Source organism: Paramormyrops kingsleyae, chromosome 2 (genome assembly GCF_048594095.1).
Source record: "Paramormyrops kingsleyae isolate MSU_618 chromosome 2, PKINGS_0.4, whole genome shotgun sequence".
Lineage (NCBI taxonomy): Eukaryota > Metazoa > Chordata > Actinopteri > Osteoglossiformes > Mormyridae > Paramormyrops > Paramormyrops kingsleyae.
The window spans coordinates 41,268,858-41,280,275 of NC_132798.1; the positions used below are offsets into that span (position 1 = coordinate 41,268,858).

The 11,418-nt window shown below is 45.0% G+C and overlaps 1 protein-coding gene across 4 annotated transcripts in view; it reads left to right on the plus strand.

Moving 5' to 3' along the window:
* The window catches only part of sh2b3 (SH2B adaptor protein 3), a 31,613-nt gene extending 20,771 nt beyond the window's left edge, over nt 1-10,842 (plus strand). For all 4 annotated transcript variants that reach the window (XM_023824615.2, XM_072709142.1, XM_023824618.2 and 1 more), the window contains 6 exons: nt 5,175-5,276; nt 5,596-5,690; nt 7,306-7,397; nt 7,851-8,065; nt 8,237-8,408; nt 8,930-10,842. In XM_023824615.2, coding sequence (XP_023680383.1) covers nt 5,175-5,276; nt 5,596-5,690; nt 7,306-7,397; nt 7,851-8,065; nt 8,237-8,408; nt 8,930-9,306 — 1,053 coding nt within the window. In that variant the 3' untranslated portion in view covers nt 9,307-10,842. The remainder of the gene's footprint in view (nt 1-5,174; nt 5,277-5,595; nt 5,691-7,305; nt 7,398-7,850; nt 8,066-8,236; nt 8,409-8,929) is intronic.
* The last annotated feature ends 576 nt before the right edge of the window (nt 10,843-11,418 follow it).

Consider the following 11,418-nt stretch of genomic DNA (forward strand, 5'->3'; position numbering starts at 1 on the left):
CATTTTGTTTTGCTGTGCATTGTGTGATTGCATTTGTGCATTCCTCCCACCTTAAACTCTCATGTTTGTATTTTATGTTTTTTGTAGACACTCCGTTAGTGGTGTGAGGTTATTCAGTCTGACTTGTCGACTGCCCACTTGAAACATAGTGCTAAAACTGACAGTGAAGTAGTCTTGCTTATCTTTGTAAATTCAGTGGGATGATGAACTCTGAGGTGAAATCAAGGATTTGTGATATTGCAATCTTTCTTTCGATTTTTTTGACATACAGCAAGTCACATCATTTAAAGTTGCTGGCTCTCTATCTCGCTTGGCTTGACACTAGAAAACTACCAAGTAACCAAGTGGAGGCAGTCAAGTTTGCCATTGGAAGTGTTAGGGTGGCTCATACACTAATTAGTGCAGTCTAATTAGATGCCCTTATAGGCCTGAATTCTCAAGTGCAGTTTTTTTGTCAAGTCTTTTTTTTTTTATTGTATTTTCACATAAACAAATATACAACAACCCACATCCCACCCAACCCCTCCAGTGTAGTTTTTGTGTTGTCACCAATTTATTGTAACGTTATAATGGTATTCAGACAGGCAGTTGAAACAGGATTCCCTTAGTTTATGAATTTTTAGCAGTGTTTGCACCCAGGTATGAAGAAGGCTGTTATAATTGCCTAAGAGATGCAGTGTTTGGGTTATTTTTTTTCCTTTGCAATTCGCTTGGTTAAAACCTATTATGGCAGGTAGGTCAAGCTTCATTATCAGAGGAAAATTAGAAAATGTTCAAATATTTACATATTCGATGGCAGAAATCCACATCTGTATTTTGAAGAATTTGTGTAGGCAACCATTAATTCATCTTACATGCATTTCCTCAATTTTGTTTTGCCTGATCGCCTAAGTGACAACGTAGGATACAGGATCTGACACTAGTGACAGACTGCCATGAATTAACTGAGCTAAACAAAATGGCTGAAACTAGCTGGCAAGGAAACTAATGAAATAATGTGTAAATCAGAACTCCCAAAAACCTGAACAGCGCAATCTGGAAATTGTTTTGGGTTTTGCTGGCAGTTTGTATTGTGGGGACCCCTCCTGCTAGCTGAATAAATACTGATGCTTTGGAAAATACCATGAAAATTCCATATACCACTGCATAATGTGTGAACAATATGATGGTATGAAAAATGACTGCCCAAACATAGTTAGATGTAGCCTAAACCAAAAGGCAGCATTAAATTGCATGATGTCAGTTTTAAGCTATTTTATTGTCTATATCAGACATCTAATGTCAATCATTTGACATTTATTTCATGCCACAATTTTGATTACTTTTTTCTGTTGCTACTGGTATTTCTGTCCTGTGCGTAGCTAAATAAATTAATGTTTTATATTTTGTTGTCACGTCATTTTCCTAGGCTAGCATTGCAGGTTTCACCATCATGGTCAGTAGTACACAGCTGGCTTAGGCTACTGTGTGATGATGGGCTGGGCCTGTAGTGTAGCTGCAATTAATATTTGAATTTCTTTGATAAATCTGTTATGTTATGAACATTCAGATGCCTTAAAAGGAGTTTCACAGCAAACAGGCAACAGATCCAAGTGATCTTTCTTTCAGCACTGCTCATCTCTCCATCTCACTCACTGCTGGTGCCTTTGTGCTCTGTACCCTTCAGAAGGATGCAGTAAAATTGGGTTGGGGTGACTTTGCACACAAGCATGGCTGCTGTGAATGATAACATGCTCTTCCCTGCCATGCCTTTATTTCCACGGACCTTGTGTTGTATTGCATTGCTTCTCCTCTGTAATAATGCAGAGTGGAATCCAGCAAGGATGTCAACCAAGCCTCTGGGCTGACTGAAGTTCTTAATTTTGGTCTGTCTTAGTTTCCTTATTCTGTATTACTGTCGTTCTGTGTTACAGTTTTCTGTTTGGTTACAATTCTAAATTATTTCAATTTGAAACACAAGCTGTTAGCTTCTAGTTTCAGTTTCAGCCCATATTTGTACACCTCTTCCCAACACAGGCCCTTGGGACCACAATGGTCATCTTTGAATGTTTTTCACTAATTATAGGGCTACAGCTATAATGTGGTACTTTATTCTTTTATGATTCTGTAATACATTGACTTGGTGAGTAGCGCTGTTGCCTCACATACATACAGATATGGGTGCTTGAATCCTGGTTTTGCTCTGTGCGAGGAGTTTGCGTGTTCTGCATGTCTCAAGGTTAGGGCTCTTGCGATCATGTCACAATGTAATCACCATTATCTGGCACATGTGCAACAATCACTAGGGCTTTAGATGACTGGGGATACGTTTGTCCGGACACCGGCTTTTCAGCACTTTACAGAAATTTAGTTTGGTAAGCAGTGTGCCTAAGATATTAATGAGATGCGTATTGTGATGCCCAGAAGTCAGTAGTCTGTATAAATTCAGCGTATCCTTATGTTTATTACATTCAGTTAGCGGATCACACCACATGCTACTGTTTAAGTAAATTATGGAATCGATAAGCACTGAAGTGGTGGTGAAGAAAGGAACAGCTCACCAGCCACAACATGTTTTGAAAGAGGAGATATTGTGGATAAACAAGGTGGTGTGGTGGCACCTTTTGCACTTTGAAGTCCAACACATTTATTAACCATAAGGCTATGCCAAATTTATAGTGATTACCAACTTTTGGGCGTCACGATACAAATCTCAGTAATAAACTGCTTACCAAGCTGTGGACTTAAGTAAACGTCCATATAGTACTGAAAACCAACTTCCCGTCATCTAAATCCCTACTGATGATTTTGCACGTGCCATATAATCATGATTACATCGTGATGTGATCACAACAGCCCTACTCAGGGTGTTTTCTCATGCAAAGAACTGCAGTTACGCTAATTGGGGTTCCTTTGTTTGGTTACTTTGGTTACTTTGGATAAGTTCTTTTTACAAATTTTTTTTTTGCTGTAGTCTCTCATTTCTTACAAGCTCTGCACAGGCACATGCATCCTGGTTACCGTAAAATAGACTATTAAAAAAAAAAACACCTTTTGTGAAAGCATTTGTCATGTGTGTGTGTTTTTATGGGTTATTTGGTAAAACAAGCTCTCATACTGGGCTTGCACAATCTTTAGACATGTAAAGCCTGGCTGCGTTTAGTGAGGAAGTTCCTGCAGCCCGCAGTGTGTCAATTTGGCCCATTGTCAGTCCAGTCAGCAGGCAGGAATCCGAATCTTTCCTAGCCCTGAGAGAGGGAGAGAGGGAGAGTGGCTTGGGGAGATCATCTGTAGGACTGTGCTGCTTTTCGGGGCAGTTCAGTCTTCAGGCCTGTGGTGGCGCTGTACCTTGGCCTGCACTTTGGGAGCCCTTTATGTGCTGTGGTGTGGAGACCCAGGGATACCAATTGTGTAACCTTGTTATTTATGGCTTGATAAAACTGGTAACTGGAGTGATAAGCATGTGGTTGCCTTCCACTCCACCCACCTTTCTGAAGAAATAAGCCTGTATCTGGGAATCGAGAGTGGAGTCCTCTCTGGCTGGCCATAGCGCAGAGTGCAGAGTTACTCTATGAATCAGAAGAAGAGCAGCAAGTATTGAGTAGGTCACTGTTGAGGCTAAAAATAAAGCTGACAAAAGCTGACTTTTGGAAATGAAGACATTGAGGGTCGTGCAGTGGCTTGTGCTGCATATCAGGCTCAGGTGAGCAGCAGCACTGTTTGATGAAGCTTTAACTTGATGTCACACCTCTTGAATACACAGGTGTCAGGTCGCCCTGACAAGCCGGTTTACCACTGGAGCCGAATGTCAGCTGTAAACCATTTTGTGTGAAATAAATCTTAGTTTCATAATGAGGAGAATGAGTAGCATAAGGAATGTGACACATTAACCAGATGACTTTATGTCGGTATTTTATCAAAGATTTACATCACTGTTTGCAAGATGAAAGCTTCAACTTGCTGATGTTTATTAGTCATGCAGTCATTTCAAGAAGCAGTAATGAAAGTGAATTGATGCTCATTCATTGAATAATGAGGCCAATATTGTTTATATCACTCCTTTGTATTTATTCCTAAAACTACGATGTCGGTCTCGTAAGGTTTGTGTTACATGTCATTTAAAAGCATGTATGCCTTCTATGTTAGTCAAAGTCCAGTGATAGTCTTTCAAACAACTTTCATGGGAACTGAAAAGGGAGACAAGCCAGTATTAACCAATTAATTAGCATCATAGTGTTTCCCTGTTTTTTTTTTTTTTAAAGATGGAAATGAAATGGATACTTAAGAGGTTAAGTTTTAACCTTCTTTATTTGTTGTTTCCTGAGTGTGGCTCTTCACGCCCCTGTTAGTGGCGAGGGTTCTGCTTAACGGTTATGTTCACTGCTTGATGTTACTCACTGGGACAGGCCACCCACAGTCACTGCTGTATTCTCACTGAGACGGCAGGAATAGGAGCCCCCTCACCTCCTGAATGTGTGTGAATGCACTGCGAGTGGTGTGAGAATTAGCCTTTCATGGGGAGTGATCGTATAGAGGGACCCTCGTCAGTCAGCTGGCCAAACTCTCACTCTGCTGCCTTTCTTGTGTGCCCCCCAAATGCAGTGCAGTGGCTTTGTTAGAATATCTTATCTTATTTTTTAACAGCTGTTTTATTAAAAGGCATTGAGGTGTTGAGGGTTTACAGATCCCCCCCCCCCCATAAATGCCATTTGTTTGATCATCCTGGGAAAATTCCCCAAGCACTGTCCTTTTAGAGGAAGGGGAGGGGGAAAGGTGATACGAGGAGGGCTGAGTGCCAGTGACCTTCTCCAAGCCCAAACTTCCTGCTGCACAGATGTTCGCAGCAGCCCCCAATATGTCAGTTCCCAGACTTGTCATTGGTTGTCTGTAAAGCTGCTCGCTCATAAATGCACAAACTCTGCTGTAGATCATTAAGCTAGGTGTGTGTGTGTGTGTGTGTGTGTGTGTTTTAATGTTCCTTCCAAGATATAGAATTAAGGTTCCTGGTGCCTGGAGGAGCGCCATGGAAGATGTCTGACAGGAAGCATAAGTCTGTGTTGGTTGGAACAGCACTCAGAGCAGGACAGGAAGTGAGGCTGACATTTGAAAGATGCTTGAAGCCAAGTTGGGTGGAGAACTGACTGTCTCTCCATCTGCTTCTCTCTGCCTCTCTCCCGACCTCACTGCCTCTGCAGGCCTCCAGCCCGAAGCTGACTGCGCGCTTATCAGACATCTGCGAGGTCCGCCGCTGCAAACCGCTGGAGATGCCGGACAATGTCAACACATTTGTTTTAAAGGTGAAGTCTGCCTCCACCTTTAGTTTGTTTTAAAGGCGAAGTCTGCCTCCACCTTTTGTTTGTTTTAAAGGCGAAGTCTGCCTCCACCTTTTGTTTGTTATAAAGGTGAAGTCTGCCTCCACCTTTTGTTTTCTTGCATGTGCTGCTTAGGGTTTCCACTGTTCATGGCCCAAACATACCTGCTAGTGGACTTTGGGGAGGAAATGCTTCCAATTATTCTGATGCCTTTTTCCACCGTGACAGTAAACTGAGACTGAGTGGCGATCTCGCTTTGCAGCGCTTCCTTTCCCGCTGACAGTGTCCTCCTCGCTCTCTGCAGCTTAATCACTCTCCGGGAAGCATCATTTTTGAGACGGACAGTGACCAGCAGGTCAGCTCCTGGACGACGGAGATCAAGGAGCATCTGAGCAGCAGGTGAGGATGTGGTCTGTGCATGTGGCTTCGTGCTTATTAGCTAACAGACACAGCTGGGTCCCTGGGAGGCAGAGGCCACAGGCATCAGTGCACGTGCCGGTCGGCGCCCCCTGCTGAAAGTGTGGGAAGCCTGAGGCTCTTGATGATCTTGTAGGGAAGAGGGTCAGCCATTCAGGTTACCGCGGCCATTATCATTCACAGCAGCTGGCTTAGGGTTAGGGTTACTCATCCCGTATACACACATTTATTTATTTTACATGCATGGAAAATAAATAAAATGGTTACCAGCCTTTTTCTTACTGTTGACAAAGCGATCTGCCAGTGAAAAAAACCTTTCAGGTAGAATGCGCCTTTTTTTGATTAGCTGTCGCTTTTGCCCGTCGCCTGATTTAAAGCCGCGATCGTCACTTTCAGCGCATTGTAGTTCTTAGGAAGCTGTGCTAATATTCAAAATCAGATGATCTTCATTTCCCCTGTAGTCTTTTGCAAGCCACAATTGCAGAGTAGCAGAGAATGGTGATAGTGGTTCTCAGAAAGAAATATATATATATCCATCCAAAAAAAAAATCATTGTACCGCTAGTCACTTTTATCTAGCATTTATATATGTATACTTAAAAAAAACCCACCAGATGTAGTCATTTCCAGCTGTTCTCCTGAGCTGGGCTGTGTACAGAGGCCTTGTGATTGGCCCGGTTAAGAGGGCAGCTGATCTGGTCCATGCCTGCCCACCTCTAACATGGCAGATTGTCTTGTTCTAGCTTGATGGGGGTGCTCCTCTCCAATGCTGAGCTGGGTGCATTGCCCAGGTTACACCAGTAGGTGGAGGCAGAGGACCACATGTTCCACACTTTTGTTCTATTTCTGGTTTCCTGTTGGCCGCAAGAAAGAGTTGGGGGGCTTTTTGTGCTCTGGAGATGGTCCAGTGTTTGTGTGACTATAAAGTCAGCATGGAGATCTGGTGGGGGTGTGTGTGTGTGTGGGGGGGGGGGGTGTACGTGCGCGCTGTTGTCAGATCACCTCAAGAAACTCATGCATTTATATAAAAGTCTCTCTTTTTAAAAAAGGAAAAAAAATTCTTCCTGTTATTGAGCGCTGAGAACACCAGTCAGCACTTATGCTGAGAATCTGATCTGGCCTTGTTTTGTCAGCTCGTGCTCTTGCTTGCTTGCTCGCAGCACTGCTCTGGGGTAACAATAGCACTTCATATTTCCAAGAATTATGAGACGTGCTTCCTGACCAGCCCCCCCCCCCAGCCCCAGAGGCCCTGCGGCTCTGCACAACTCAGCTTCCTCCCGTCCCCCCCGCCTTCCAGCCCCGCCCTTTCTCACTTCCACCCTGGGCTTGACCACCATGTTGCACCGGAGTCCCTCTTTAATGTACGCAGTTTCTCTTTAATGTACGCCTGTGTGACGCCGGTAGCTGGGCTTGTTCTTTGTTTGGGGTGATGCCTCCCATCTGGCTCACTGGGCAGACAGTGGGGGTGTGAGGCTTACAGCTGCCGTTCCCGCCACACTGCATTAAAAAGGAGCTGCATTCGAAGCCCCAGCTCAGCACAGCTCTTTCCAATACACAGCGTCCGATTCTGAAGGCTTTCTGTGTGTGTGCATCCACAGATCTGACGGCACGGACGTGGAGCTGACAAGCCCCACACCTGGGGACCTCCCTGCAGGAGCCAGGAGGGGAAGCTCGGAGTCCACCAGCCTAGGTGGGTGCCACTGCTTGGAAGGTGCATTAGCTTGAGCTCTGTATTAAGAGCGCTCCATGCAACATGTTGTACCATCACCCAGTTTGCAACTGCTAATTACTAGAGGTCTTAGTGGCTACAGCCACTTGCCAGCTAGCAGATAATAGCAGGGTGACCTTTGTGTATGCAGCGACTTACCGCCACGCGCTAATCAAAGCAATGCTGGCAGTGAGCAGCGCTCTCGTAGGGGTCTGTGTTTTACCACAGAAATGCAAAGTTTATTCATGCTATAATTAAGTAGTGAACAGATCAGGCTTCTGTTTTGCTTTGTTTGTTTTCTCTGCATATGTATATCAATGGGTGTTTAAGCAGCTCTGTTCTCAGTCGTTTTCAAAGGCCTCGGTTTGAATCATTTGTATGATTCCCTGAGACATGCTTCTGTTCCAGACTGAGCTTCTGCATTCCTGTCCTCAGGGTCAGCGCACTTTGCCCCATTGGAACAGACGTACCAGAAGATGGATCACTTCCTGTCTTCATACCCATGGTTCCATGGACCCATTTCCCGGGTGAAGGCTGCTCACCTGGTGCAGACGTCCGGCCTGCAGGGACACGGTGTCTTCCTGGTGCGTCAGAGTGAGACCCGGCGAGGAGACTACGTCCTCACGTTCAACTTCCAGGGCAAAGCCAAGGTGAACACTAGGGTTTGACCCTGTGACGGATCCATAACACTTATTTATATGTCATTTAAGTCCATGAATTGGCATCATATTAATGGTGTCCTGACTTTAATTAGATGAATGTTTTAGCCGCCCCTCCCTCCTGCTGCACCTTGTGACACCCACCCCCCCTCCTTTCTGCAGCACCTGCGCCTCTCCCTGACAGAATACGGGCAGTGCCGCGTGCAGCACCTGCACTTCTCCTCCGTCACGGAGATGCTCAGCCACTTCTGCCTGTTCCCCATCCCGCTGGAATGTGGCTCTGCCTGCAACGTCAAGCTCTCCAGCTTTGTGATGGCCAGCCCTGCTTTACCAGGTAAGACAGGAACCCGGAGCTGGCGTGCGGCTTGGCCGTCGGGCTCAGGGAGAGCAAGGGAGCGGCTTGCGGTCAATGGATGTCCCCCATCACCTGACTGCATCCCCGCGCCCCCCCAGCAGAGAGGAAGCGGCCTTGTCCAGTTCCTTATGCATTGTTGACGGAAGTGCTTTTTGAGGAAACGAAAAGATAATCATGAATACCTTAGGAGCTCTGAGTGCCAGGAATTCAGTTCTGCCGCAGCGATACTGAAACTCAAACGCCTATTCAGAGGCAACTGGGGTTGGCGATTAGGGCTCGTCCAGAGGGCAGGCAGCACTGAGGGCGCCGTCTCCTGCTCTCACTGGCAGGGGGGCAGGCTCATGCCTGAACACCCCCAACCCTGACACTGACCCAGATGTTCTGTATTGTTTGGGACGGTCATGTTCATAAGGCAAATCTGCATTATGTGCTCATCACTTCCAGTATGTCAGATAGCATCCAGCCGTGGCTGTAATAAACCCCTCCCCCTCTCCCCACAGGTCAGAGCTCCTCCCCCCCTGCTGGCATGCTGGTGCCCTTCTCATTGCACCGCTGGAGCTCGGAGCCCAGCCTGGCCCGCTGCAACCCTGCAGGCTGCCCCCGGGCCACCCCTGCCCCCGGCCCCGCCCCCTCTGGCTCTGGTGCCCAGCCCCAGCTTTCGACCGCCATAGGGCCACCCCTCCTGCCTGGCCCCTCGCACCAGGAGCAGCCTGCTGCTGAGGGTCTGCGCCGCAGCGATTCGGTGGGGCGCCGCCCCCTGCAGTGGCACCCCAACCCACGGCCGGCCCCATCCCCACAGCGGGACTCTGACTACGAGCTGGAGCTGCTGGACAGGGGGCGCAAGAGAGCCATCGACAACCAGTACATGTTCCTATGATAGTGGCTGTCAGGTGGGGGCGAGGTGCTGCCTGCCACTGACATACCTATGAGGCATCTTATATGAATGTATTTTAAACTTTTTAAATTAATTGTGAATAATAGCATATACATATTCAAACATATATATAGAGCTTCGTTGCTGTCCTGAGGTCTTCCGAGTGAGGGTCTTCCTCAGGTCACAGGGAGTCTTCCTGTTTGCGCTGGGATCAGCCCTCGCTCTAGCAGTCATGCACTCGCGGCACAAGTCAATTTCCTCCCAGATCAAGCTGAAAATGACTTGGAATTTTTCACTGCATTAAATACAATAGATGCTTTTACTGCTTCTCCCAATTGCCTGTCTCTTCATGTTAGATACCCTCCTGCAGGGACAAATGAGAAGCTAGGAGCTGCCAAAGTAATCCTTATTGACAAACTATAAATGAATATGATGATGTCCCACGTGATACTTTATTAAATGTATGGTCACTAAACTCACATTCCCCGTTTTACAAGCATGAATAGCCCTGCATAAAACGTGAGTTAAATTAAGCTACTGTTTGACGGCTCTAGTTTAATTCCTGCTTAAGAGGCTCTGTCATCTTCTTTCTTAGTAATATAGCACTTACACACTATTTCCGTAACACTAACATTTGTCAAATTTCAAAGCATTCATTATACTAATGCATGCAACATGTTTTTTTTCTTATCGTAGTAGTAGGGTTTCCTGTTTTTAAGAAATGCACGAAGGCATGTTGACTTCCTTTGACAAGGAAATCCACCTGCTGCATAGTGATAGTTAACATTTTTCCAAGTTGTATGTACCACAACACCAAAACATTCCAATTAAAGAATAATGGTTTTTAGAAATTAGTGCCATATTGTGTATTTTTTAAAAACATTTATTGGGTTTAGAAGAACCTAATGCAGAGGATGAATGGATTACATGCACCTATAAAATTTGTCGAATAGTAAATGCTACAGATAAAATTGCAGCACATTGCACCTGACTTGAGAAATCAAACAACCATGTTATTCATTAACAAACGGTATTCATTGCTGCTGTTTCTGCTTCTGCTCGCTGAATGTCTGTCTTTGTTTTTGCTTACCCTCAGACCTCAGGGCTGATTTTTGTGGAACTTTGTGCAATATCTGCATTATTCCTGAAATGGGAAGTCTGAAGACCAAAGAGTTTTCAGTACACGTGAGCTTTTTATATGTATATTTTTTTAAGTATTCCTTTCCCAATCTTTTACAAAAATAAATAAGAGCATTTCTAACATATTGCAAACTGTATTTGTGTGTTACTACCTCATTTACAGTATTCTACCAAGTTTGTTTTAGTAATGAATGTCTTTGCCATACTGTCAACTGTATTTTACTCTTGTGTATGAACAGCACTGTAACTCCTCCCCTTGCAAATCCACCCACACTTAATCCCCAGCTTGTCCTTTTTGTAAAGAAACCCTACTACCCCATTAGTCTAAATGTAATTAAAAATATATTCTATTTAAAATCTGTTAAGCTAACAATAAATGTTACAATAATATGGAAGGCATTTACTGTTGTGTATACATGATTTCGGAACTGCACAAAGCAGCGTACTGCCCCCTTGTGGTCATTTCCATACATTTTTGGCTATTCACGTCCGCAACATTTAGCCAAAGCTTTTGTCCAAAGTAATGTAGAGCAGTTGTGCTAAAAGCCTTACTAAAGGGTCCAGCTGAAAATTCCTTCACTTGCCACAGGTTTTGAAGCTGCGTCTTTCTGGTGTTTGTTAGCCTGTAGAGCTGCCCACTGCCACACTTCAGTCTTGCTGAGGAACCAAGTGTCACCAATTTTCAGAATGGTTTCCAAATCTTTTTCAACATTCAGGCAATTAGTTTTTAATTGATAGGTCATATGATCATGGGGGGCATTGCCCTATACAAAAATCAGCAACCTCTGTAGAATAGCTTGGGTGATCCATTCCTGCCACCACTCTCAGGCAAGGTTAGTTTGTGACAAGTCATCCAACTTCCATGACTAACAGATTCCCACTATGAAATATCCTTGCTGTTTTTTGTTGAATCTGTCATTTTCCATTGTTAGCAGTGATCACACCACCTACTGTGGATAAAGAGAAAGATGGAGG